At 46.1% G+C, this 23937-nt stretch overlaps 8 protein-coding genes across 8 annotated transcripts; 5 read left to right on the top strand and 3 right to left on the bottom strand.

Moving 5' to 3' along the window:
- Positions 1–222: 222 nt before the first annotated feature.
- On the top strand, positions 223–1198 carry HO133_009769 (uncharacterized protein; the record flags this gene model as incomplete). Its single annotated transcript, XM_037300628.1, has 2 exons — positions 223–516; positions 662–1198. The coding sequence occupies 2 exons, from the start codon at positions 223–225 to the stop codon at positions 1196–1198; spliced, it is 831 nt and encodes a 276-aa protein (XP_037154476.1).
- Positions 1199–1787: 589 nt separating this feature from the next.
- On the bottom strand, positions 1788–5624 carry HO133_009768 (uncharacterized protein; the record flags this gene model as incomplete). Its single annotated transcript, XM_037300627.1, has 4 exons — positions 1788–1865; positions 1923–2351; positions 2399–2829; positions 2876–5624. The coding sequence occupies 4 exons, from the start codon at positions 5622–5624 to the stop codon at positions 1788–1790; spliced, it is 3687 nt and encodes a 1228-aa protein (XP_037154475.1).
- Positions 5625–8139: 2515 nt separating this feature from the next.
- HO133_009767 (uncharacterized protein) lies at positions 8140–9699 on the top strand (the record flags this gene model as incomplete). The annotated part of the gene is made up of 6 exons (XM_037300626.1): positions 8140–8404; positions 8454–8546; positions 8604–8728; positions 8778–9003; positions 9207–9312; positions 9366–9699. 6 exons carry the CDS (start codon positions 8140–8142, stop codon positions 9697–9699), a joined length of 1149 nt encoding a protein of 382 aa, XP_037154474.1.
- Positions 9700–10162: 463 nt separating this feature from the next.
- HO133_009766 (uncharacterized protein) lies at positions 10163–12115 on the top strand (the record flags this gene model as incomplete). The annotated part of the gene is made up of 1 exon (XM_037300625.1): positions 10163–12115. One exon carries the CDS (start codon positions 10163–10165, stop codon positions 12113–12115), a length of 1953 nt encoding a protein of 650 aa, XP_037154473.1.
- A 1569-nt stretch (positions 12116–13684) lies between these two features.
- HO133_009765 (uncharacterized protein) lies at positions 13685–14781 on the top strand (the record flags this gene model as incomplete). Its single annotated transcript, XM_037300624.1, has 2 exons — positions 13685–13831; positions 13888–14781. The coding sequence occupies 2 exons, from the start codon at positions 13685–13687 to the stop codon at positions 14779–14781; spliced, it is 1041 nt and encodes a 346-aa protein (XP_037154472.1).
- Positions 14782–15705: 924 nt separating this feature from the next.
- On the bottom strand, positions 15706–16908 carry HO133_009764 (uncharacterized protein; the record flags this gene model as incomplete). Its single annotated transcript, XM_037300623.1, has 2 exons — positions 15706–15755; positions 15813–16908. The coding sequence occupies 2 exons, from the start codon at positions 16906–16908 to the stop codon at positions 15706–15708; spliced, it is 1146 nt and encodes a 381-aa protein (XP_037154471.1).
- A 1372-nt stretch (positions 16909–18280) lies between these two features.
- HO133_009763 (uncharacterized protein) lies at positions 18281–19891 on the bottom strand (the record flags this gene model as incomplete). The annotated part of the gene is made up of 1 exon (XM_037300622.1): positions 18281–19891. One exon carries the CDS (start codon positions 19889–19891, stop codon positions 18281–18283), a length of 1611 nt encoding a protein of 536 aa, XP_037154470.1.
- Positions 19892–22490: 2599 nt separating this feature from the next.
- HO133_009762 (uncharacterized protein) lies at positions 22491–23468 on the top strand (the record flags this gene model as incomplete). The annotated part of the gene is made up of 3 exons (XM_037300621.1): positions 22491–22623; positions 22673–23051; positions 23165–23468. The coding sequence occupies 3 exons, from the start codon at positions 22491–22493 to the stop codon at positions 23466–23468; spliced, it is 816 nt and encodes a 271-aa protein (XP_037154469.1).
- Between the last annotated feature and the right edge of the window lie 469 nt (positions 23469–23937).

Below are 23937 nucleotides of genomic sequence, written 5' to 3'. Positions count from 1 at the left end.
TGCGTGGGGCCTTTCTGAGACTAGAAGCTTCAGTCATGATACGCAAACATTGCCTCTGTCGCTGTCATTGGTCTAGGGAACAACTCCATGCTTTATCGATTGCTGCTTAGCCCGCCGACGTATTCATGTTCTTCCCCCATCAGGAGCGTTCGGCTGGCAGCTGCCCATGTTAATTCTTGCAACCCGTTGAATTCGTCCTTGTTTAAATCAAGTCTCGCAGCAATGTCTACATTTACTCTCCCTAACAGCAAGCCACAGATTGCAGTTCATCTGACGTCAGACCTCTCGCAGGAGCAGCTGCTTTCATTTCCAGCTTTCAAAACATGGATTTCTACACTGCAGCATTCCCTTTCCACGCAGCAGAACAAGTCTCACACCTTCCACTCTGCTCCGTACAAGCTCCGCACCATCGAAATCCAGTCTGTGGACTTCTTTGGCGGTAAACGCATCGGCTTTGTCAAGTTGAAAGCAGAAGTATCAAACGACAAGGGTGAGAAGCTACCCGGTTCCGTCTTCGTACGTTTTTCGGAGTCCCTGTTTCCTCCTTTGAAAAGATTCTCGAGTCTTGAGACATGTCTTGGGAGTATTCACCCTCGAAACATGTTCCAAGGTTCAAATTACTCTTCAGATAGGCAATGATCACTGAGAAATTGTAATCCAGTTACGAGGCGGCAGCGTCGGCATGTTTCTAATCCTACAACCTGATGACGTCCCCTTCAAGTCGGAAGATGAGAAACATGTGATCCTCACCATGCAACCGCGTATCCCTGCCGGCTCGCTATCCCTTGCCGAACTCCCGGCTGGAATGCTCGACGATGCTGGTACATTCGCCGGTGGGGCCGCCAAAGAGATTGAAGAAGAGACGGGATTGGAGGTTCCAGCAAATGAGCTCACAAACATGACCGAACTCGCCTTGTCCAGTGCCACATCTGATGATGAGGAACATTTACAGCAGGGCGTTTATCCGTCGCCAGGGGGTTGTGATGAATTTGTGCCGATTTTCTTGTGGCAAAAGCGAATACCAAGAGAACAAATGAATGAGTGGCAGGGAAAGCTAACGGGCCTAAGAGATCATGGGGAGAAGATTACCTTAATGCTTTGTCCGTTGGAGAAAGTGTGGAGGCATGGGGGAAGGGACGCGAAGGTTTTGGCTGCGTGGGCGCTCTATGAGGGACTGAGGGAGGAGGGGAAGCTGTGATTTAAGAAGTGCACATATCACGCCCAAAGATCCATGACACCGAGACGTCAAGCTCGATGGAAGACAAGCCCTGGAGCATGTCAATTTTAGTGGTCCGATGTCGAGAACGGTGGCCCGTCCCAGTATCCACTGTAATTGGAAGAGAAGACCAGAACAAATTATGATTTAAAGCTTGCTGTCGAGAGGCGAGACTGCGCTGGCTTGCTCGTACTTTACCGTTGTGATCGAGCGTCGCCGCATAGACCTTGAAAGTGCTTCCTAGAGACAAGCAGAAGTCAAAGGCCTGCTCATGTGGATTTGGACGCCTAGGTATGCTGCCATGCAGATATCAAACAGCCTCGTAAACATCGTCCATCCCTTATGGTTTCAGTGCTTGCCTTCTCACGCAGATCACGAAGATACGCCAAACTCCTTCTATTCCTGCGTAGCCAATAGTATGACATACAGAGAAGCCACCCATAGATGAACGACATGCTAAGGTGATCGAGGTAATGGAACGCCAGACACCCTCGGGCCACAATGCTCGCGAAGGGCAAGAGTAGGCTAGGGATCGGTGCCAATTGAAAGGGCCTTTTCGATAGAACGGGCGTTATTGTGGTGGTTTGGACCAAAAGTCCAAGCTTGCGACGACGTCTTCGCCGCCTTCATCTTCATAAGCGTACAGGATCTGGGTCACACCATTAGTTCGTTCCATTTGCGAGCAATCAAGTAGATGGAGACTTGCCTCTCGTGTCGAAGAGTGTAACATGCGGATGTTTTTGGCCGTGATGATATGCACCAATTGGCTAGTCTCTAACTGGCGTATCTCGATGAAGTTTGGCTCAAACGCAAGGAGGTAAGGATGCGAGAGGGCAAAGGTGTGAGGCCGACCTTCCCAGTTTATCACCCAATCAGGTCGAGCCCGCCAACCATTTCGATTGACAAAGAAAGAGAAGTCAGTGTAGTGGAGAAGAAATTCGCCATTGAGCCGTTCGATAGAGATAGGGATGATATCTTTACGAGTGACGAAATCGAGAGAGGTATCTGCGTGATCGAGAAGCGGTTGCGTCTCAAGGGTCTCGAGGCTCACTACCTCGAAGCCTCGAGAACATGCGACACATAGCTTGGATCTTAGAAAGTCTATCGACGATGATTCTGCGGGTACATAGAATTCCTGAAGGGTTCAGTACGAGGCTCCACAAAGCAGTGATTAATACATACCTTGAACGGCTTGAGTGTGTCTTGGCCACCTTGAAACATCCTACCAATGGCTGGCTTCTTTTTGCCTTTTGAAATTGTGTCCATCGGCTCGAACACCTTGATGGTGGTGGAAATCCCCGACATTTTGGCCGAACACACAAGATGTCTCCCCATACAAACCCCTGCTTTGAAGAAGTTGGCATGGTTCTGGATCTTCTTTGGTCTCTTCAACATTGGCGACACATTGTCAGGAGAGTCCAGGACCTCCAAAGGGTATGACATTAGACTCTTGGTGGCAAGTACAAGTAGAAGTTGGTATTCCTCTAAGACATCGATTTGAGTGACCGAAGAAATGTCGAGCACGCGTCTCGGTCTCGCGGCGGGCGATTTGGGCTTTCGGTCTGATACATAGACACCGGAGTCCGTTCCGAAAACAAGCTTGCGACCACCATCTACTGGGGATTAGCTGATATCTCAAAAATGTCACCGAGAACTTACCGATTGGCACAAGGCAATTTACTTTATGAGCATTGGTAAAAAAGTTGTCGCAAAGCACTGCCTTGGTATAGAAGTTACCACGATCTCGAAGTTTAGCCTGCTGCGTTTCGATGTTCTCCATCCATTTCCGTCTTGCAATTGTTGAGCCGGCGTAAAGAGTCAGCTCGAATCCACCTTTACCGATATGTCGAAACGTCATGGGAAAGCCTTCTTTGGCGCCGCCAGCAGCTTTTGGGCCGTTGATCGCTGCCTTTGCCCCTGGTATTAAACTTGACGATGGCCTTTTTGAGATGCCTAACTTGGGAATGACCTCATCCATTTGGGTGATGATCAACAGCTCAAGCGGGATGGGTTTCTTGTACACTCGAAGCTCTTCCTGTCTGTTGTTTGTTTTCTGTCTTACAAAAAGCAGAGCGTGGTTGAACAGGTACACATGGACTTCGCTCGAGTCCGTCGGACTCTTCTTCAGAGGGCCCTTGTAGACCAGCTCACGACCCTCCTCCAGAAGTTTTAGATGATCACCTTGTCCGCCTGAGGTCCATTTCAAAGCCGACTGTAGCTGCCGCAGGTTGAATTGGTTTTCGGCTTTGCCAGACTCCGTGTTTACTTTTTGCAGCAAATCTTTTATCATTGCAGTAGCTTTAGGGATGTCCTTGATATCTGGATTATCTTCCGCAGTGTATTTCAAAACGTTTTCGAGAAGTAAAGGGTACCGTGCCAATCTCGTGGTTGGTTTGGTCAAGTAACCATTCAATTCAAGCTTTCTTGACTCTTTGAGGCGCTCTGTCTCATCAACGAATTTCGAAAACACGGGGTTCCTTGTGCGCTCCAGCTCGAACTCATGTTTGCCCCAGAGCTGATTGGCTCCATACTTGATGAATGGACCAAACTTTGGTACCCATTCTAGGAAAATGTCACCTACATTCCGTACGACTGGATTCTCTTGCTGTCTTCTCGTCAGAGACTCAGCCATCCGGGAATTTACCTGGTGCACTTCCATACAATTGGAGAACACCGTTCGAATAAATCTTTCCCGATGTCGTTCAGGAATTGGAGATGGGCTCAAAGTGTTCGCAGAGCGCAAAGGCTTCATCCAGAAATCTCGTAAGTATTCAAGATCTTTCACAAAGTCGCGCTCGGTATACATTATCTCCGATATTACTTCTTGCCGCTTCTTCTCTTTTTCTCCCACGCTGTCAGCAACCTCTTTTGTGACCGTGTTAATCCAGAGCTTTTGCTCATCAGTCTCCTCGCCATGTATGCTTGTTGATGACTGCTGACGCCTCAATCCTGGCTGTGGCTTCAGATTCAATCGTGCCTGTTGCTCCAACCGTCGGGGACATGCTATAGAATAGCAAAGTCTGTCTCTTGTGCAGGTGGGCGAATAGCATTCAGTAAGAAGAGTGAATACACCATTGACGTGTGTTGACGTATCCTCCATGAGTGATTCCCGGAATTGAAATATCTCCGTCGAAGAATCCCTGAGCCGGTGGTCATAAGTAACATCATGAAAAAATTTCTGCGCGTCCAGAGCTCGGCCCAGAAGTAGAGCAAGATTTCGATCAGTAGTCTTGATTATGTACGATATTAGATCCACAGCTTCTGCACCAGTGAAGGCGAATTTGTAGGACAGATCGTTCTTGTTGCGATCCCCAGCCGATATTCGTTCTCGGAAAACATCCGCTACCCGGGATAATAGCGCAGGATATACCAGTGGAGCCCTGCTTTGGGCGGAGATGACAGCACTATTACCAGAGGTCCCCTTCTGTACGGAAGGCCTATGCTGTAAAGAGTCATTTGCTTCAGAGGGAGGCACAATGGTAGATGCCATAGACATCGTTCGGGAGGGGGTACTATCAGGGTTGGTGGTCCTGTCACGAGCACTTGGGTTGGTTAGCGTTGGGGTGCGTGAAGGAGTATCTCGAGTGGATTCATCATCCGCGGGGAGCTCTGCACCAGACTCTCTTCTCCGATTAGGTATAATTCTTCCACTCATTGTCTGATTATGATCTCTTTCCATCGAGAAAGAGTTCATCGACATGGCCCTCTCGTCATGCCGTTCTGGAACGATTCGCCCTTGCGCTGTCGTTCTAGACCCTAGAGACTGATATGACGGCTGACGGAAAGAGTTCGCGGATGCCTGGTTGTAATTACTCGGAGGCGGATTGTAGGTCGCGGGGGCTGTCATCGACGCCATGGACTGCGTTCGGTACGGATCGGCATTGAGAGCCGGATTGGAAGGATAGCCTCGATTCGGGATAGGCTTGTAGGAGTCTACAAGGCTTGGAGGATACCCACGATTGGGTGGTTGTCTATTGTATTGCGATTGCGCGGGCTGGCGAGCGTCAATGCGCTGAGGTTGAGGGTAAGGACGTTGGTTTGGGTTCAACGGTTGAGGCAGATATTGAGGCAGGGGTTGCGGCTGTACAAGACCACTACTTTGTCTCTGGTTTGGATAGTATCCATTCGTGTTGGAGAGAGGATAGCCGTTCGATTGTTGGCGATCCCCTGGAGAAGGCCTTCGCGCCGCTGCGGACGATATTTGAGACGCCACGGAATATTGAGAAGTCATAGTTTGCGATCTTTCAGCAGGCAGCTGAGGGATTTGGCTGCTCATCGTCTGAGACCTTCCTGGCGGCGGAGAAGCTCCAAAAATATTCGAGAACGCCGCATCTCGTTGATAGGAGGACGCATGTCCGTAGTTGTTCGGACGGACATTCCGGTCCTGCTGAACCCCATAATCTGCCATGCCTGCTAACGTAATCTTGAATCTACTACAGAATGGATCAAGAAATATGCCGAACGGCAGCAGGCAATGCCTTCCTAGCAGTAGAGGGAATGGCGAATTGCCTGTCGTTAGACTGACGGCGAAGGTTCCGGAAACATCAACATTGGTCCCAAAGCTGATTCGGCTAAATTGTAGACATAATTGTTTATTTCGTGCTTCTGACTTCTGCTGTTGGTTCTTCGCGGGGTCAAGTCAGAGGTGTTGTTTCCTTCGTGTTCGCGAAGTGGGTATTTAGACGACGGCCGGATCGAATGCTGGGGAGTGAGCCAGACCCAAGGGATGTGCGATCGTTGCGAATACGGTGATTAGCATCTGGAGAGTGCAATCATATTACCTGTCAAAGTGGCCTTGAACGAAAAATTGGGACTGATGTTTCGGAAATGGCTGTAGCGGGCGAGCAAGAAATCTCGGGGATGGACAAGTACGAACCCTGCATCTACTGCCCAACACTCCACACTCCACACTCCACGAAACACTCTCTGCTGCAGCACACTTCACTTCAGAACCATACTGGTCTGAATTTTATGCTGAAGCCTCTTCACCTCCGACAGTCCTCCCACTACAGTTCTCCCTGAGGTTTCTTAGGAACTCTCTGCAATACGTCAGCGATTGGCGAAGCCTGACCGAAAACCTGGATATATAGAAGCAAATCGAGGCAGACATGGCGGAAGCAGAGTTGTCTCCCAAGTTTGCGCCCTTCTTCGGCATGGTATGACAGTCAGATCTTTGCTACCTGGATCGATGCTAATGGGTTTGCGCAGGGGGGTATTGCATTTGCTGTAAGCTCCATGTCACCTCACCCCAACTACCTTACTCCAGCGCTGCAGGCTAATGTTTCGCAGATGATCTTCGGATGTATGCTCTTAGGAAATGCACCGCGATCCTGATACTACTAGATGGCTTACGAAATGTGTATGCAGGTGCGGGGGCAGCATATGGCACTGCCAAATCCGGCATTGGAATCGCAGGCGTGGGGACATTCAGGCCCGATTTGATAATGAAGGTCTGAAGGACAATTTGATACTTTCGGAATCGCCAGGCTGACCCCAAGGATCTACAGTCTCTGATTCCAGTGGTCATGGCTGGAATCATCGCCGTATACTCCCTGGTGATAGCAGTCTTGATAGCCGGAGATCTGGAGCCACCCCCAGGGCAGAATTATAGTCTTTTTAAGTACGTGCGATGCAAGAGTCGGTACCACTCATGTTGTTGCCGTACTTACCTAAATCCTAGTGGCTTCATGCACCTTGCGGCAGGCCTATCAGTCGGTTTCACAGGTTTAGCAGCAGGCTACGCAATTGGTGTCGTAGGCGATGTTGTAAGTCAACGTTTTTCTGCAACTGTGTGCACTTCTCGAAGCTTACGAGGTATAGGGAGTTCGGTCATATATGTTACAATCAAGGATATTCGTGGGCATGGTGCTGATATTGATTTTTGGAGAGGTACTGGGTCTTTACGGGTAAGGTTTACGTGTTGGTGCAGCAGAGAGAGAGATTTAGCTAAGTGAAAGCAGACTCATTGTTGCTCTCATCCTGAATACAAGTACAGATTGAAGGTGTTTTGATGGGATTTGGCAGGACAGCATCGCAAGTCTGGTCTGGCATCGATGTAGACGCCGGCTTTGAGCTCGCGTCAGACACTACACCAAATGAGCTGTGACCGTCAGGCACACTCCTAGAATACTAGATGATATAGTTGGTCCTGAACAATGATCTGATATTGCACCTCACATATCGTTGATATTTAGAACCATTATGAAGTGCAGCTGTTTGGCGATTGTGTTGCTATACTCCGTGGCTTTGAAATCTAAGAATATAACAAAAATTCGCTTTGTGTTATAGCTTGTGTGGTACGTTGTTGGTCCATTTGGTGTGAATGAAAGAAAATAGGTGAATAGGTAACCGGCTTCCGATCACCCGGAATTAATTCCTTTCGAGTGCCAAGCTCCCCAAAATAAACAGTGACTTGTAAGTTGTATGAAAGTCCCGAGAGTTCAACGGAAGGCTCCACGGCTCTAAGGAGTATTTTGACTTATCCCACTTTGTGAAATCTCACTCTCACTCACATAACCCGACAGATTTCACAACCCGACAAATATTATCGCTCATCCACCACGAGCAATCTGCAAACTCTCTTCAAATGGACAAAGATCTTTCTGCAAATCACCCTGCAGAAGACCCTGAATAATCGATAGCAGCTTACCTTAGGTATTAAGGAATACGGTGTTAAACTCAGATATCCTTGCATTAATTCCGTCATAAACTAGGTAAGCAGAGCGGAAAAAGCAGTCTAGATGGCACCAGGGCTTGGCCTGAGTCCCGCCGGCTCATCATCAGCCATCCAACTTCACTCCCCCCTCCACGACACACTCTCTGAACGATGTCGCTCGACGGCAGTCCTGCCACCGGAGGCCATTGCCAACCTCGAAAATTCGCCAAGCATCATTCCAAGACGACTTAGCCTGCTGCGCATCAAGATGGCAACCGCGAAATTCAAATCCCACTTCCACGCTCCTCACGGCCATAAATTGTTCCGTACCAACAGCAGCAACTTGGCCAATGATAAGCCAATTGACGAGGAACAGAAGCAGAAAGAGAAGAACTTTATAGCATGCTTCGAGTGCAATGGGCCTCCTCTTTCGCCAAGTCAGATTGCGGAAAACCCTCGCAGCAAAGAGGTCGGGGTTGCGTCCAAACAATTACGAGTGGGAGACTTTGAATTGATCAAGACTATTGGGACTGGTAAGGTTGCTCCGGACATTCGGAAGTCTAAGCTGATTCATTTGTCCAGGTACCTTTGCGCGTGTATGGCTGTCTCGTTTAGCCGGGTCTCCAAAGGAGGGACAAAAAGTTTTCGCTCTGAAGATACTCCGCAAGGTCGATAGTAAGTAATATGCAAAAATGTTTTCTTTTTAAAGAGAGGAGGACTCAGGTTCTACAGTCATTCGTTTGAAGCAAGTAGAACATATCAAAAATGAACGAAACACGCTCTCTGCTGTAGCCGGCCATCCCTTCATTACAACCATGATTACCAGCTTCTCGGACCGGGATTGTCTGTATATGCTAGTCCGCAACCCATGTCCAAAGCTCTGACAATCCCGCTGACCGTTCAAAGCTCGACTATTGCCCTGGAGGCGAGGTCTTCACATACTTGCGAAGAGCACGTCGCTTTGACGAAGACACTTCACGTTTCTACGGTGCAGAAATTGTACTAATACTGGAGTTCCTCCATGATATGAAGGGCATTGCGTATCGCGATTTGAAACCAGAAAACATCCTTCTTGACTCCGAGGGCCACTTGAAACTCGTGGATTTTGGGTTTGCAAAGGAAATCTCGAATCGTGCGCTGATCATGGGACCTTGGCTCGTAAATTTAGCTGACTATATGTGTAGGAGAGACCTACACTCTTTGTGGAACGCCAGAGTACCTCGCTCCAGAAGTTATTCGAAATTCAGGTAAAGCCGCGTTCATCAAACCCTTCTTTTCAGGTCTCCTCAACATGATCCTGGTTCTTCAGAACTTCATTGATCTGATGTACACTAGGGCACGGTACTGCCGTCGATTGGTGGGCGTTTGGTATCCTCATTTACGAGTTCCTCGTTGGACAGCCGCCATTCTGGAATCAAAACCCAATGAAGATCTATGAGCTGTGAGTCCGTCTCGGCCTATGTACGCCCATTCCATGCTAATCCTGCCGATCAGGATCATAGAAGGAAAGGTCAAATATCCTCAGTGGATGTCATCCAATGCCCGCGACCTCATTGGCAGTCTCTGTACCGTCAATCCATCTCAGCGGCTTGGCAATATTTCCAGCGGTGGTGTCAACGGCACCGCTCTTGTGAAGTCTCACCCGTTCTTCGAGACCATTGACTGGGACGCCTTGTATCATCGAAGGATCAAAAGCCCTATCATCCCAAAAGTCAAACATGCAGCTGACGCTAGTAACTTCGACAATTACGACCCCCCTTCGGAGAGCCAGAGCGGATACTCCAAGGATATGGCGCAGAAGTACGATCACGAGTTCAAAGACTTTTGAGTAAGTGTTCGGCGTCACGGGGAGATGCCTATGAACATACAGGAGATAGGGTTTGCTAGAGCGTTCGAAAGGCATCGTGCGTGACTCCCAGTGTCTTCTTTTAGATCGTATGAGATCGTAGTTGAGAGCGCCTTCCCGGCTTTCGGAAATGTGCATGCATGTAATTACCTTGCGGACGAAGATGGAAGCACTGAGATGCTTTCTAGCTGTACATCCTCCAAAAAGTAGTGCAGGACCGAAAGGATACTCAATGAAGCGGACATTTGCGGCAGAAGCCTTCACGTGACGCTGCGTTATGTCTGTTATTCGCTGTAATTCGCTAAATATGATTACGTAATCAGATTCTGAATGAAACGCGGTGACGGCGACTTCACGCTTTCGAGAACTCAAGTTCAGCAAGTGACAAGCTAACAGATGACAAACCTCAGGTCAAATCTTAGATGTGCGCGCCCTTCCCTTGATCATGCCAGACTTTGAAAAGCTTACTGTCGTTAAACTTCGGGATGAGCTCGTAGCTCGTGGACTTCCAAAGACAGGTCTGAAGGCAGCGCTTGTTCAGAGACTGATTGAAGCCCATGGACAACCCGAGAAAACGGAGTCAGCTGCAAACGAACCCTCTAAGAATATTCAGGAAGACGAATTCGTGACAAAAGCGGTTCCATTGGAAGCCCAGGCGCAAGATGCAGTAGATAACGCGCCGCAACCTGAGGAGCAAGACAAAGACGAACTGAAAGTTGCAGATGTGGCAGAGGAAGATGCGCCTCGTTACGAGTCAGATGAATTGGTGCGGGCACAATCTCAAACAGGAGAGGTGCAAGGAGACGAGCGACTTGAGGGACAGGCATCAGACATTCTCAAAGAGCCGTCTGGATATGTGTTGACCCTCAAAAGCACCCAGAGTGAAAGTTTATCGGAGAAAACAGACGAAAATGCAAAAGAGTCAGAGCTTCAATTACCTGTCCATGTCCAAACACGGATTGGAGATGTGCAGGCCGCCGAGGCTAAAACGGGAATGTCAACTCAAACGTCGCTCACAGGCGATGAAATCTTGGAAGATTCACGCAAGAGAAAGCGGCGGAGTCAGAGTCCACCCCCATCCTCTATGGAAATCACACAGAAAAGATTGAAGGCAGACAATGGGAGGCCCCTAGTAGAACTTCCAGAAGATTCTATAGCAGAACGTACAAATCCAGAAGAAAGGCCGAATGATGGTTCGTCACGACCGGATCCAACTTACGCCCAAGACAGCGATGCTCAGATGAGTGGCTATACATGCAGCAATGGGGAAAGTAAATTCGCCATAAACAGGACATCGGCTACAGTTGGACAGACCGATGCCGCAAGAATTTCGCAATCACAAATTGACCCTTGCGCACTTGAAGAGATGGGCCCACCAAAGGAGAGAAACGCTACGGCCACACCGGTCAAGAGAGCCGAGTCACCTATGAAACCATCATCAGACACCCGATTCAAAAATCTTTTCACGGCTCCTGCCAATCTGGAGCCCCCATCCCAACAGTCTCATTACCCAGATGCTGAAGACAAAACAGTTAGCCCTGCTCTCCATCCAGCTACATCTGCTCTATACATTCGCGAACTCATGCGTCCATTGAAGATTGAAAGTCTTAGAGACCATCTCATAACCATTGCAACGCCGCCAGATACTGCTGTCAATCCCAGTATAGTAACGGATTTTTTCCTTGATTCCGTGCGCACTCACTGCCTTGTGGGCTTTGCAAATATCTCTGCAGCATCCAGGGTTCGTTCTGGATTGCATGATCGGGTTTGGCCCAACGAGCGAGACAGGCGGCAGCTGTGGGTGGACTTCGTGCCTGAGGAAAAGCTCAAAACGTGGATCGATGTCGAGCAAACGGCGGTTAGTGGTCGCGGGCAACCATCGAAGCGTTGGGAGGTAGTGTACGAGGATGAAGAAGATGGTATCAAAGCCTACTTGCAAGAAGTAGGCTCGAACAGTGGAGGTCTTCGAACCGCACAAACTCCCAGAATGGATGCCGGCCAAGGCGTGCAGGCTGCACCACCATCCGGACCTCGAATCAGCGGATCGGAGCCGCGAAGCTTACGAACAAGGCCAGACAGTGGTAACGGGTTTCGAGCGCTTGATGACCTTTTCCCGTCGACTGCGGCGAAGCCAAAGCTTTACTACTTGCCTGTTCCAAAGGCCGAAGCGGGTCGACGATTGGCCAAGCTAGCGGCAGGTCGAGGCGGAGGTCGGGGTAATGAGATGAAAAGATTCTCGTTTGAGGAAGGCTCCATTGTAGACAATGGCCCAGAATTTGGGAGGAGTGGGTATGGAAGGGGAGGGGGCTACTCAGGAAGCTATCGGGGAAGAGGCAGAGGTTACAGGGGAGATGCTTTGCGAGGAGACAGCTGGAGGGACAGGCGTTCAGAATATTGAATGGCAGTCATGTATTATACCATCATATCGAATTGCATGGTTGGACAGGCGATACTCTATTACCAGAAATGGGTGTCGTTATACTACGCAATAGCATGGCGCCACACACTCGGTAGTGATAGAAATGATAACACAGCGTCATGCTTAATGTTGTATGCCATTGACGCATCGTGTCGTAGCCTCGCGTGATTCTGCAACTAGGGAATACGGAATAGGGATATAATTTAGCTAGAAGACGGGCTCGTTGCGTAGCCGCGCAGCAGCGTAAAACTAAACGCAGCAGGGGTAATCTTAGGGCACCATGTTGGCTGGCACTTAGCAAGCTTGCATGAGACCTCACTCCATCCTGCCTTCGGTGCGCTTGCACACTGCTTCCTACAACGTTGTTTTCACACTCCAACGAATGCATAGAATCGCCGCCATTTCATCAGGCTGTAACCCTGCAACCCTTTGGACCAAATACGAAACAAAGGAACAACCCCTGTACCCATAGCAATAATTGAGCGCACGAATTCTTCCCTGCCCGTTTCGCAACTCTTCATTTCCTGTCTTCAGAGACTCACACGGCTGCTTGACATCCCTCCAATATTCGGAATTGAAGCGCATTCTTGAGATAGAATTCCCTGCATTGACAAGCCAACACCGGCTCCGACAACAACAGAAATAGCACGCTTTGGGTCGTATACCTGAGGCAGAGGCTATCACGTTTTCCTAAAAAGCGGTGGAGGCTTTGAGCACGAGATGGTGTGGACACAATGTAATTCCACGCTGGAATACGAGAAGAGTAGGTCTGCCGGGACTTTGTATCGTACAATGAAGTTCTGACTGTATGCCTTAGTCCACGAGACCCAGCTATGGCATGGTCTGCAATTTCACCATTTCGGCCTAATACTCTCTGCGTTGTTTGGCCTCGTCTCGGTCCTTATGTCTTTTTACCTCATATGGCGACATTGTACCCATTATCTGAAGCCATGGGAACAACGGCAGTGAGTCGACCCCCCCTTTCTTCCCTGCGCCCTGAAATTAATAGCCATCAGTATCATAAGAGTTCTCTTCATGGTTCCCATCTACTCCGTCGTCTCCTTCCTATCATACTATTTCTACACGCGCGCAGTCTACTTTGAAGTGATCAGGGATTGCTATGAAGCTTTCGCTATCGCAAGTTTTTTTTCTCTGCTTTGCGCTTACATTGCACCGGATTTGCATAACCAGAAAGATTATTTCAGGAAAATACAACCTAGAGGCTGGGTCTTGCCAATAAGTTATTTCAAGAGATGCTGTGGGGGTGACTCCGGGATTTGGAGGACACCAAGAAGTGGATTGACTTGGTTCAATGTGAGCGGTAGCGCAACCTGTCTGGGCACTATCCGAGTGCTGACCTAGTTACCAGATCATTTGGTTTGGCGTCTTTCAATACTGCTTCGTGAGAGTCTTCATGACCTTAGTAGCAGTCATCACACAGGCTATTGGTAGGTATTGTTTGGAATCTCTCAGTCCAGCTTTTGCTCACGTCTGGGTAAGCTCTACTTTCCCCGAAGCTTCAAGCCCACATGTTGATCGTTTTAGGTCATGGTAATAGAAGGAGGTTGCGTAACGGTTGCGATGTACTGTCTCATTCAGTTCTACATCCAGCTCAGACGCGACCTCGCAGCGCATAGCCCGTTCCTCAAAGTCGTCGCGATTAAGCTCGTCATCTTCCTCTCATTCTGGCAGACCGTAAGTCGATCTGATATCATTCTTTCTACTTACCTTGTATTAACATGGCCATACAGTTCGTCATATCCAGCATCACCTCCACTGGTGCCATTAAAGCTTCTAGTCGCATCCAAACACCCGATATCAAAATCGGCATTCCTTCTATGCTTCTCTGCATTGAAATGGCAATATTCAGCGTCTTTCACCTTTGGGCATTCCCATGGAAAGTCTACGATGTGCGGCGCTCTCAGATCGTGGCCTCAGAATCAGCCGCAGGTTTCTTTCCAGATCCGAAGACGGCTTACCATGGCGGACCTTTTGGCAGCAAAGCTCTCATGGACGCTTTCAACCCTTGGGACATCATCAAAGCCGTAGGCAGAGGTTTCAAATGGTTTTTTATTGGTCGGAAGACACGCACGGAAGATATCAGCTACAAGAATTCCGCTCAAGGAACAGGTCTCGAGCCTACGAGAAACCAGATCACGGCTTTCGAGACTGGCAACCATTCGTTTGATGGCTCTCATCCTTTTGTGCAGGTTGGCAAACCAGCTAGATATCAACCGCTTTCTGAAGAAGAGGATTCCGACCGCTTGCTTGCACACGCGCAATCGAACCCAGAAGTGCCTTACCCTCGCCCCATGGAACGCCTCCCTCATCTCAACGCTGGTGGTGACATAGGCACTATGGGAGTATATGACCCTCCTACTCCGCACGCCCCACCATACCCTACCACAAGGCATCAAGATCCAGGACAAGAATATGGCGTTGCTGATGAGAGGAGTCTCGGGGAAGAAGATACCGGTTATCATGGTGCAAGAGGCAGGGTGACACCTGTACCACCCCCGGACTCGCATCCTTTAGGCCCGCCGGGAGGGAGGGGTAATGAGAATGAGTGGAACATGTGGGGCGGGGCACGGGAAAACGAGCGGGATCTCGGCGGGGACCATGGGATTGGTGACAACAGGTTCTAGATGACAGCGTCCATCTCCAGAGATGACACTTTTGCAACGGTTTGATGGAGCGGGCGTTTGGCCGAGGGATATACCATTTTGCAGTGTAGATCCCCCAGATTTTCACCCAGCTATTGAAGCAACGAGCAGCGGGCAAGCTCAAGAAAGGAAAGTGGAAGTGAATGAATCAGACAGTGCGTGAACGGCCTTGGTCAGACAATGTTACCAGTCTGTCGAGCATGTTGCTTTCTTGAAGACAAGGTCGAGCTCGCCCTGTTTCCGCAATACAAAATGAAGCACCAGAGCTCTGTCATCTCTAAGTGGATTGGATGACATTGTCTCGTTATTCAGTGTTTTTTGTTGATGAAACGACTAGCGCCAAAAACAGACTTCCCTTGTGATGGATTGAAGTAGCCGCCCATAGGGAAGTGGCTAACTTGGAAAAGAGAGTTGTGTAGCACTTGGCACCCTTGATCATTTCTGATCATTTTTGGTCATTTCGTGATTGAAAATAGGATCAATGATTGTTTGATCTTTGCTACCTTGTCGCCCTGCAAATGTCCTCGCCCATTGTATTTCACAGTCACATCTCAAAACTCCGTGCCCAATGCAGCAGTAACATGCGCTATACCGTATGCTAGGATGCTAAGTTCGTAAAAGAGAATCCACAAGATTCAGCCCTTGAAACTTGTTGTCTCAAAATAAATCAAAACCCTCCCCCTCGTCGCCATGATTTCTGTTTTTCCGTATGAGAGATAGTGGGAAGACCAGGCCTCATTAAGTTGTCTGTGGTGTCGCATCAGGTGTGGAAGAGCAGCTCTGTTTTGACAAAACCGAGCGGGAGTCGACTGGGCAGAGGAATCATATAGTGATGCTGGGTACTTTCGAGCTTGCCGATCTATGAAGGGCTTCGATGGTAGCATGTTGAGGAAAATGCCGTCTTCACTAGCCCTCGCGCTCAGGATGTATTCTTTCTGATTCAGGCTTCCATGTGCCTAGTAGAGGCTCGTTAGCTTATACTTCTCTCAGATCCCACGGTGGTGATAACAAACCTTCAAAATCATGCTTCACAAAGGCCATCGGGTCATCCGGCTCCTTTGCACCCATCTGCTGCACACCAGGACTGAAGCTCGTAATTGGTAAAACGACGACGTCCCCCACCTTCTTCGCAGTCTCCATACCCGTGAAGGCCTCCCATGTGATGTTCTTCCCATCCATCTTGAAGTAATTAGGGTCATTCAAATAGCTGAATACCGCATCTGTCCACAAAGCCGGCCCAGTGAATTCAACAATACTCTTGTCAAACTTGTTAATTTTGAGCACACCTTTCTTCCTCATTCGAAGCGCGTCCTCGGTGATGGTTGCAACGATGTCCCGGAGCACCGGATGGCCCGGCTTGGCCTGGATGGTCCATTGGCAGAATTGGATACGGCGGGAGTACCAATCTTTCCAGTCTGTGCGATTTGGATCGGCTTCGATACCAATGATCAGGCCAATCGAAGATCGGGGAACCTCTTCAGGAATCCAATCCGTCGTCGATCTAAGAGCCGTTGTGTCAATGTCGGTGTAGATGCCGCCACGCGCAAGGAGGATCAAGTAGCGGAAGAAATCGGCCTTCAAGACGGCCAATGGAAGTGATTCATATGCATCAAGCACTTCCGGCACGGAGGCGTAGAGATGTTTCAGGAGGTATACAGCTGCCTCATCCGTAACGACTTCGTGAACGAAACCGGGATGCAGTTCAGACCAACTTGCCTCTGCTGGCCGAAAGCTTTCCCCAAAGTCACCAGACGCAGGAGTATATTTCCATGTCTGCCAGATGTATGCTGGGAATTTACCTGCTCTATCATATGGGAACTGGTATTGGAGTTGTTCACGTAGTCCCTTGGTGACAACTTCGGTCAGTGGCTGTTGAGCGTCGTTCTTTTTACTCGAACCTTGTCGGGGAGGAGGATACGGTCTCGATTCAGGATCCGAATTCGCAGGTATGCCTGTCGTAGCTGGATATGTCAATCCATCGAAGTCGGCTTTGAAGTCCTCTGCAGTCTTCGCCGGGTCGGTGGAGGTCGCGGAGTGAGATGAGTGTAGTAGGTAGATAGCAGTGAGCACGAACACGGCTAGTAGTGCTGCTTTGCGGAAAGTGAGCATGTTCACTACTGAGGCCTGGGGCCTGCCTGAAGCGCCCGTCAAGTTGGAAAGGCCAGCGTGTGATTGTTTCAAAAAAGAAGAAAGGTAGGATCGAGATCCGAAGGGTGGAGGTGTTGGCGGACTCGGAAGCGAAAGTTGTCAGACGGCGAGCATAAGCTAATTTGAGCTACTTTCAATGCTCTGGTCCCTTTCCCCCTTGACGAGAAGACGGATGGGAACTTCGAAGCCGCTACTCTAGTCCTGACGCGCGGCGAGATTTGGGCTGCTACGGTGCGGATGGTGATGGAGGACGAGAATGAGAATGAGAATGAGAATAAGAATAAGAATGAGTGGAAAGAAAAGAGGGAGAGGTACCAGACCTCTTTGCGGGAGAGTGAATGTCGGAATGGCAATGGCAATTGTTTGTGGGCAGATTGGTGGATGGGCCAAGATATCTCTCTCAGTTGGGAAAGTTGGGAAGGCGGATACTGATACTAGCGCAAGCCTCAATACCTGATTGAATTGATGGATTGATGGATTGATGGATTGATGGATTGATTGTGCGAGAAGGGAGGAATTTATTAGGGACTCCACACCTGGATGGAAGGAGAGGGAATTTAAATATGATTTTCATCTTTCAGGATTCGGAGTCTCTACTACCATTATAATTGCATGGATGACACGGAAAGTGACAAGCCCTCGTCATCAGCAGCTGAGCAGGCCAATGTCATTTCTTCCTCCCTTCCGTCCCGGGGGGGCCACCAGGGCCGGGAGCTGCTCATTCTAGTTCCCTTGCTTGGCTTTTTTCCTTCCCTTTTTCTTCCCTTTACCTATATTTTCTCCATTTTCCCCCCCTTTGTTGCTGTTCTTCAATTCTTGTTCCCTTTCTTTGACTGTCTAAATTTGACGTAATTTATGCACCTAGTACTACGCCCTAGAATATTCTTCTTTTCATCTCCTCCTTCGGCATTCGTTCCTTTGATATCTCCTGCAAAAGAGGTTGCATGCTGCTCGACATAGTCATAACTCCCGAGGCCTGCATAAGCGAATTCAGGTTTGGCTGGCTGTGGGCTTGTCTCGGTCAACGGATATATGCATGATGATGACATTAACACTCCAATGTGCATGCATGGACTGTAAGCCAATTACTACGTGTTGCAATCACATCGGCATTAGTTGGTGATAACACTTTCCTTTCCAGCTTCGACTGCCCTGTCGTCCAGCGATATTTTTCACACCATCCCCGGGGCTTCCCTTCTTCACCATTCCATCCATTGGGCGAAAAGCGATTACGCATCGCTTCACTATGCAACCTACATTATATTTTGACGCTCCACCTTGTTCCTCACGTCTTTCGTTTCCTCTTATCCCCGCGCAATACAGCGCTCGAATCCTAGCCTAAAAAGCATTTGATATTACCTCCAATGTGTTCCAAATCGAGTAAGAACGTATCATGTCCAAACAAAGAAGTGTCCTCCCCTAGCTCAACGTGCGTAACAGATCGGTTACCGGCCGCTCGCAATGTTTCCGCAATTTCTCTTTGCTGCCAAGCGGGAAAAAGGATATCGCTGGCGACGCCCATGACCAAGGTTGGGTGACTGCGTAGCGGTGCAAGACCGGCCACAAGATCATCTGGGGGTCTCGTCGAGGTGAAAGCTACAGGTTCGGAGAAAGACTGGGAAGCCGTCTCAGCGGCTTGCTCTTCATAAGGCTTGTCTGGCAGCGCAAGACTGCAATAACGACCGTCTCCTTCGACCTTCTCTCCGGACGAATACCTTGAGTTGTTCTGCTGTCGGAGGCCAGACATCTGCAGTTGATGCTCGCGTCCAAGATCGAATAGGTCCATTGCCTTGGAGACGTAGAGAAGGCTGTTGGCATCGTACTCCAAACAAAACTTCTCTCCAGCGTGATCAAGATATGTCTCAATCAAAAAATCTGGGCAAAGCGCCGGCGGTCGGCTCGGGTCCGCTCTCCTTCGGCCGAAGCGCTGTTCCCATTCTGGTCCGCTTCGATATGTCACAGTAGCGATCTCACGAGCAAGCTTCATACCTGCGTGCGGCGGTATGCTATTGTAGTAAAACCCTCGTGACCAGTTCGGATCCATCATGAGTACTTGACGCTGCGTATGCCGCATTGCAATGCTGTAGGGGTGACTTCGTGCACAGCCGCTCACGCTGACCACCTTACCCACTCTTTGAGGAAAAATCACGCCAGCTGCTAGACTTTGCATACCTCCCATGCTCGATCCGACACTCGCATATAACTTCTTGATCCCAAATGCATCGAGCAGCCTGAATTGTGCTCGCACCATATCCTCCATTGTCAGAATTGGAAATCGCGTAGCGTAATTAAGGCCATCTGCCGGATCGAGCGAGCTGGGCCCTGTACTGCCATAGCAGCCCCCTATGATATTTGTGCAGATAATGAAATACTTGTTGGTGTCAAGAGGGGCTCCGGGGCCAATAAAGCTCTCCCACCACCCAGGCTTGGAATTTGCCTCTGTGCTGTGTGCATGACTGGATGCTGATAGTCCAGTATGTAGAAGTATGGCGTTGCTTTTATCCTCGTTTAGTTGTCCCCAATTCTCATAAGCTATATTAAATTCTGGCAGAACGCCCCCCCAGTCAAGAAGCAGTGCATCTTGAGAATGCCAACTGCGATGTATACCGGTGACATATGATGGTTCAGGACCGGAAGATAGGGAGCGCTTAGAAAGTGAAGCTGTCTTGGCCTCTTGAGCATCGAGACATGGGAATGAGAGGGCAGGGTTGGAGGAGTCAGGGGGCTGAAGCGGCGGATCGTCGACGGCATGTGCTGAAACTGGCTGAGCTTTGCGAGAGGATGTGGCGTGGAAATTTCGAGGACCCGGCGATCCTTGAGCTCGACGCGATGGTGACAGATGCAGTTGTCGGGCTTGAGGGTTTTTCCAATAACGAGGGTAGGGCTTACCGACGATTGTTGGTGCTTTCCGCGCAGCGGTAGCCACACCGTGTCGCGCAAACATATTGATGGGTATTCGAGAGAAAGGCTTCATCTATTTCATTAGACCCAGATGGCCATCTTAGAATAGAGGCAGCCATGCTTTTCAATGTGTTTACTAGATGAATTTCAACGCAGATGACGTGCGCACTAAAATAATTAATCGTATCTACCCCCATAATTAACTATATATATAAATTTAAGATTTTTTAAATTAGCTCTATCTTATTCTATTATACAAGTTTAGGCCTATAAGTTAAATTTATAAAAAGTAATTAATTTTTAAATCTAATTTCGAGATTAAATTCGACTCTCGAAGAGTGAAAATATTTTAATTTAAGATTTACTTAGAATTATAAGTTTAAATTTAATAATTCTTAGATTATTTAAAAGAGTAAATTATATTCTATAATTTAAGAAAAATTTAAAAGATTTTAATAGAAAAAAGAGAAGTTATATTAATAATAAGTTTATAAAGAATTAATTAACTTTAAATTATTTTAAATTTAATTAATAAGAAGTTGATTTTAATATCTATTATAGTTTATTATAAGATAATAAGATCTCTTTTAATAAAATAACGTAGTAGCTATATAATTACGAGATCTAGATACGTAGTTACGAGAATAGATAGATTAATTATTAAATAAACTAATAATTAAAAAAAAGAAGAAGAGAAAAGAGAACTCGCGAGTATTTAAGACTTCTATTAAGTATATTAAATACTTATCTTAGCTACGTAGCTTATAATCTAGTAAACGATATAAGCGAGATTTATTAATAAACTCTAAGTACTTTTACTCTTATATTTATACTTATTTTTTTATTTTATTTTTATTTTTATAATTTATAGAATTTTTATTGATTTTATAAATTTTACGATTTTATACTTTTTCGATTTTTTAATTTTTTAGCGAGAGAGATTTATAGATTCGAATCGAGAACGAAGTAAAATAGTTTTAAAATTTATTAAAATTATTATTACTTAACTATCTAAGCTTATATTAAAGAGTATTCTTAATAAAGTAAATAAGTTTTTAATAAACGATATTTGAATTCTTTATCTTTAAATATTTATAAGATTAAATTATATAATTTTTTTTTCATTTAAAAGTCTAAATTACGTTTTATAATTTAAAAAAAAAAGTTTTAATAGAAAATAAAAAAGTTATTCTAAAATTAAATAATATATATCTATTTTTAAATTAGAGCTATCGAGCGAACTTTAAAAAGTAATATTTAAATTCTTTATCTTTAAATATTTATAAGACGAAATTTAAGTATTATTTTTTTATTTAAAAGCTTATATTACGTTCTATAATTTAAAAAAAGAATTAAAATATTTTAATAGAAAATAAAAATATTATTCTAAAATTAAATAATATATATCTATTTTTTAATTAGAGCTATCGAGTAAACTTTAAAGAGCGATATTTAAATTCTTTATCTTTAAATATTTATAAGACGAAATTTAAATATTCTTTTTTTATTTAAAAGTTTAAATTATATTCTATAATCTAAAGAAAAATCTAAAGTTTTAATAGAAAATAAAAAAGTTATTTTAAAATTAAATAATATGCACCTTTATTTTTAATTAAGGCTATCGACTATCGAGCGAACTTTAATAAGCGATATTTGAATTTTATATCTTTAAAAAATTATAAAAATAAATTTTAATATCTTTTTATTATTAAAAAGCGTAAGTTACGAGCTATAATTTAAAAAAAAAATTAAAATTTTAATAGAAAATAGTAAAGTTATTAAAGAATTAAAAGTAGAATAAGAGATTTTAATAGTTATAAACGCTAATTAATTTAATTCGCGATATCTAATTAAAAAGTATAAATCTAATAAATTTATAATTAGCTATATAAATAAATTTAAGATTTTATAACTTAGCTTTATCTTATTCTTTTATATATATTAATATATTAATAAAAGAAATTAAAGAAGATAAATTTAAAGATTTTAAAGTTCTTTTTTAACTTTCTCTCTTAAATATACTCGTATATACTCGCTTTTAATTTAGAAATAAAAAATAAGATAAGTTTTAGCGTTAAAATTATAGAGTTTAAAGATCTAATTAATTAACTTTAACTCTATTATTATCGAATAATTTATAATTTTAATTTTAAGTAATAAGAAAGTAAGCTTTTTAATAATATTTTAGCTTTCTTTAAAGATAGAGTCGAAATTCTAAGACTATAAGTACCGCTAAGGAATACTCGTATATATCCGAAAGATCTCGATACCTGATAATGCTCGGTCTTAAATCCGACAAATCCGGGGGTGAGTTTTAAAGGATATCTTTCCGAAAACCCACCTCGGGCTTACCGCGGTATAGGGCTTATAGCATTCAAATAGATTTTATTACACTAATATATAACGTTATTAATATAACTATAATTTATAAGATTCTTAAAGCTCTAGACGCTTATTTTACGTTCTATTATTTAATTTTTCAATTTTTTTATATTACTATTATGAAAGGACGAATTACTGAAGTGGATTTTAAACCGTGCATTACCAGGTGTCGATCGGGCACTTCCGGGTATATACGAGTATTCGCCAGCTCTGATCCCGACTCACAACTAACATTATAATACTCACAGCACCTCTACAGCATGACTTCCAAGCTCATCCCTTCAGATCCCTCCAAGGTGATGGTGATTCGACAGGTCACCCCAAACATTACGACGTGCTCGGCGCCATTCCTTCGATTCGGTAGACTCAAGGTCGGTGGGCGAGGCACTATTGGTATAACCGTCGGTGCGCTTTCTATTACGGAGCTAAGATGTATATCTAGTACGACTCCAGTCCGGCGCCCTCGCAGTCTTCTCTCCCACCGCTCTCACACCCGAAGTCCGCTCTACAGTCGAATCCATGGGGAACAAAGTTGGATACATTGCTGCAGGGGATTACGAGCACCATATTTTCATCACCGAGTGGGCCAAAGCATATCCATCAGCCAAGCTCCTAGGTGTCGAAGGCCTGGCAGAGAAACGTGAAAAGGATCAAGCTACTGCCGGCAGCAAATTCCAGCATGTATGGACACAGAAGAATAAGGCAAACATGAAAGTCGACCCGGAATTCGACGAAGAATTCGACTACGAGTATGTGGGAAGTCATGCAAACAAGGAGCTAGTCCTTGTTCACAAGCGTGACAGGACGTTGATAGAGGCGGAGTACGTCTTCTCGCAGTCCACGTCTTCTCTTTTGGACCAGATCTTGGGTCTTGGAACAATCTTGAGAGGAGTTCCTCCCTTAAATATGCAGCACTGACTGCGGTTTGATCCAGTATGATGTTCAATCTCCCCGCGAAGGAACAATTCTCTAGGACCGGCGAAGATCCAACGTCCGGCACCTTGACAAGATTATTCATTGGTTTACAAAATACAATGGGACCTGCGAAATGGCAGAAGAGATTCCTTTGGTACGTTGCAAGTGCGGGAGATCGTCAAGGTTTCAATCAGAGTGCGAGGAAGATTGCTAGCTGGGACTTTGACAGGATAATTCCGTGCCACGGCGACGTGATCGAAAGCGGTGGAAAAAGCATCTTCAAGAAAGTTTTTGATTGGCATCTGAACGCTTCAGTCAAGTAGCAGGAAGGGCGTTGGTGAAGGGAAGATACCAGGAGTAACGGAATGGCAGAGATCACAAGCGCGCCTCCACATCACGAGCCTTCATATAGCTTCATTGTAGAAAAAACCACATACAGAATGTTTTCAATGACATAGAAAAACGCACCGCTTTGGAGTGCACGATACAGCTTGCAGATTCATCATTTAAATTAATGCCAGGCTCTCTATAAAGGATTCGGAATCAGCGTTTCTTCTCCGAAGCAATTTTTCGAAGGAGTTAAAAGGACCATTTTGCTCCCAAGACTTGTCTTGCAACTCGAGTAATAGTATGAATTAGAAGGAGTTAGCTTGGAACTGTACATACCAGATTAGCTCTCAAAGTTCCCATCGACAGCCATACTGTGTTCGTCTACTCTGCTCTTTCAAGCAGTGCAAATTCCAGCAGGCTACCATCAACTTTGGCTTTTGACACGTTTCTCATCACTGAGCC

This window comes from Letharia lupina, assembly GCF_014066315.1.
Source record: "Letharia lupina isolate WasteWater1 chromosome Unknown contig_7, whole genome shotgun sequence".
Lineage (NCBI taxonomy): Eukaryota > Fungi > Ascomycota > Lecanoromycetes > Lecanorales > Parmeliaceae > Letharia > Letharia lupina.
This window is presented reverse-complemented; position numbering and strand designations above follow the sequence as displayed.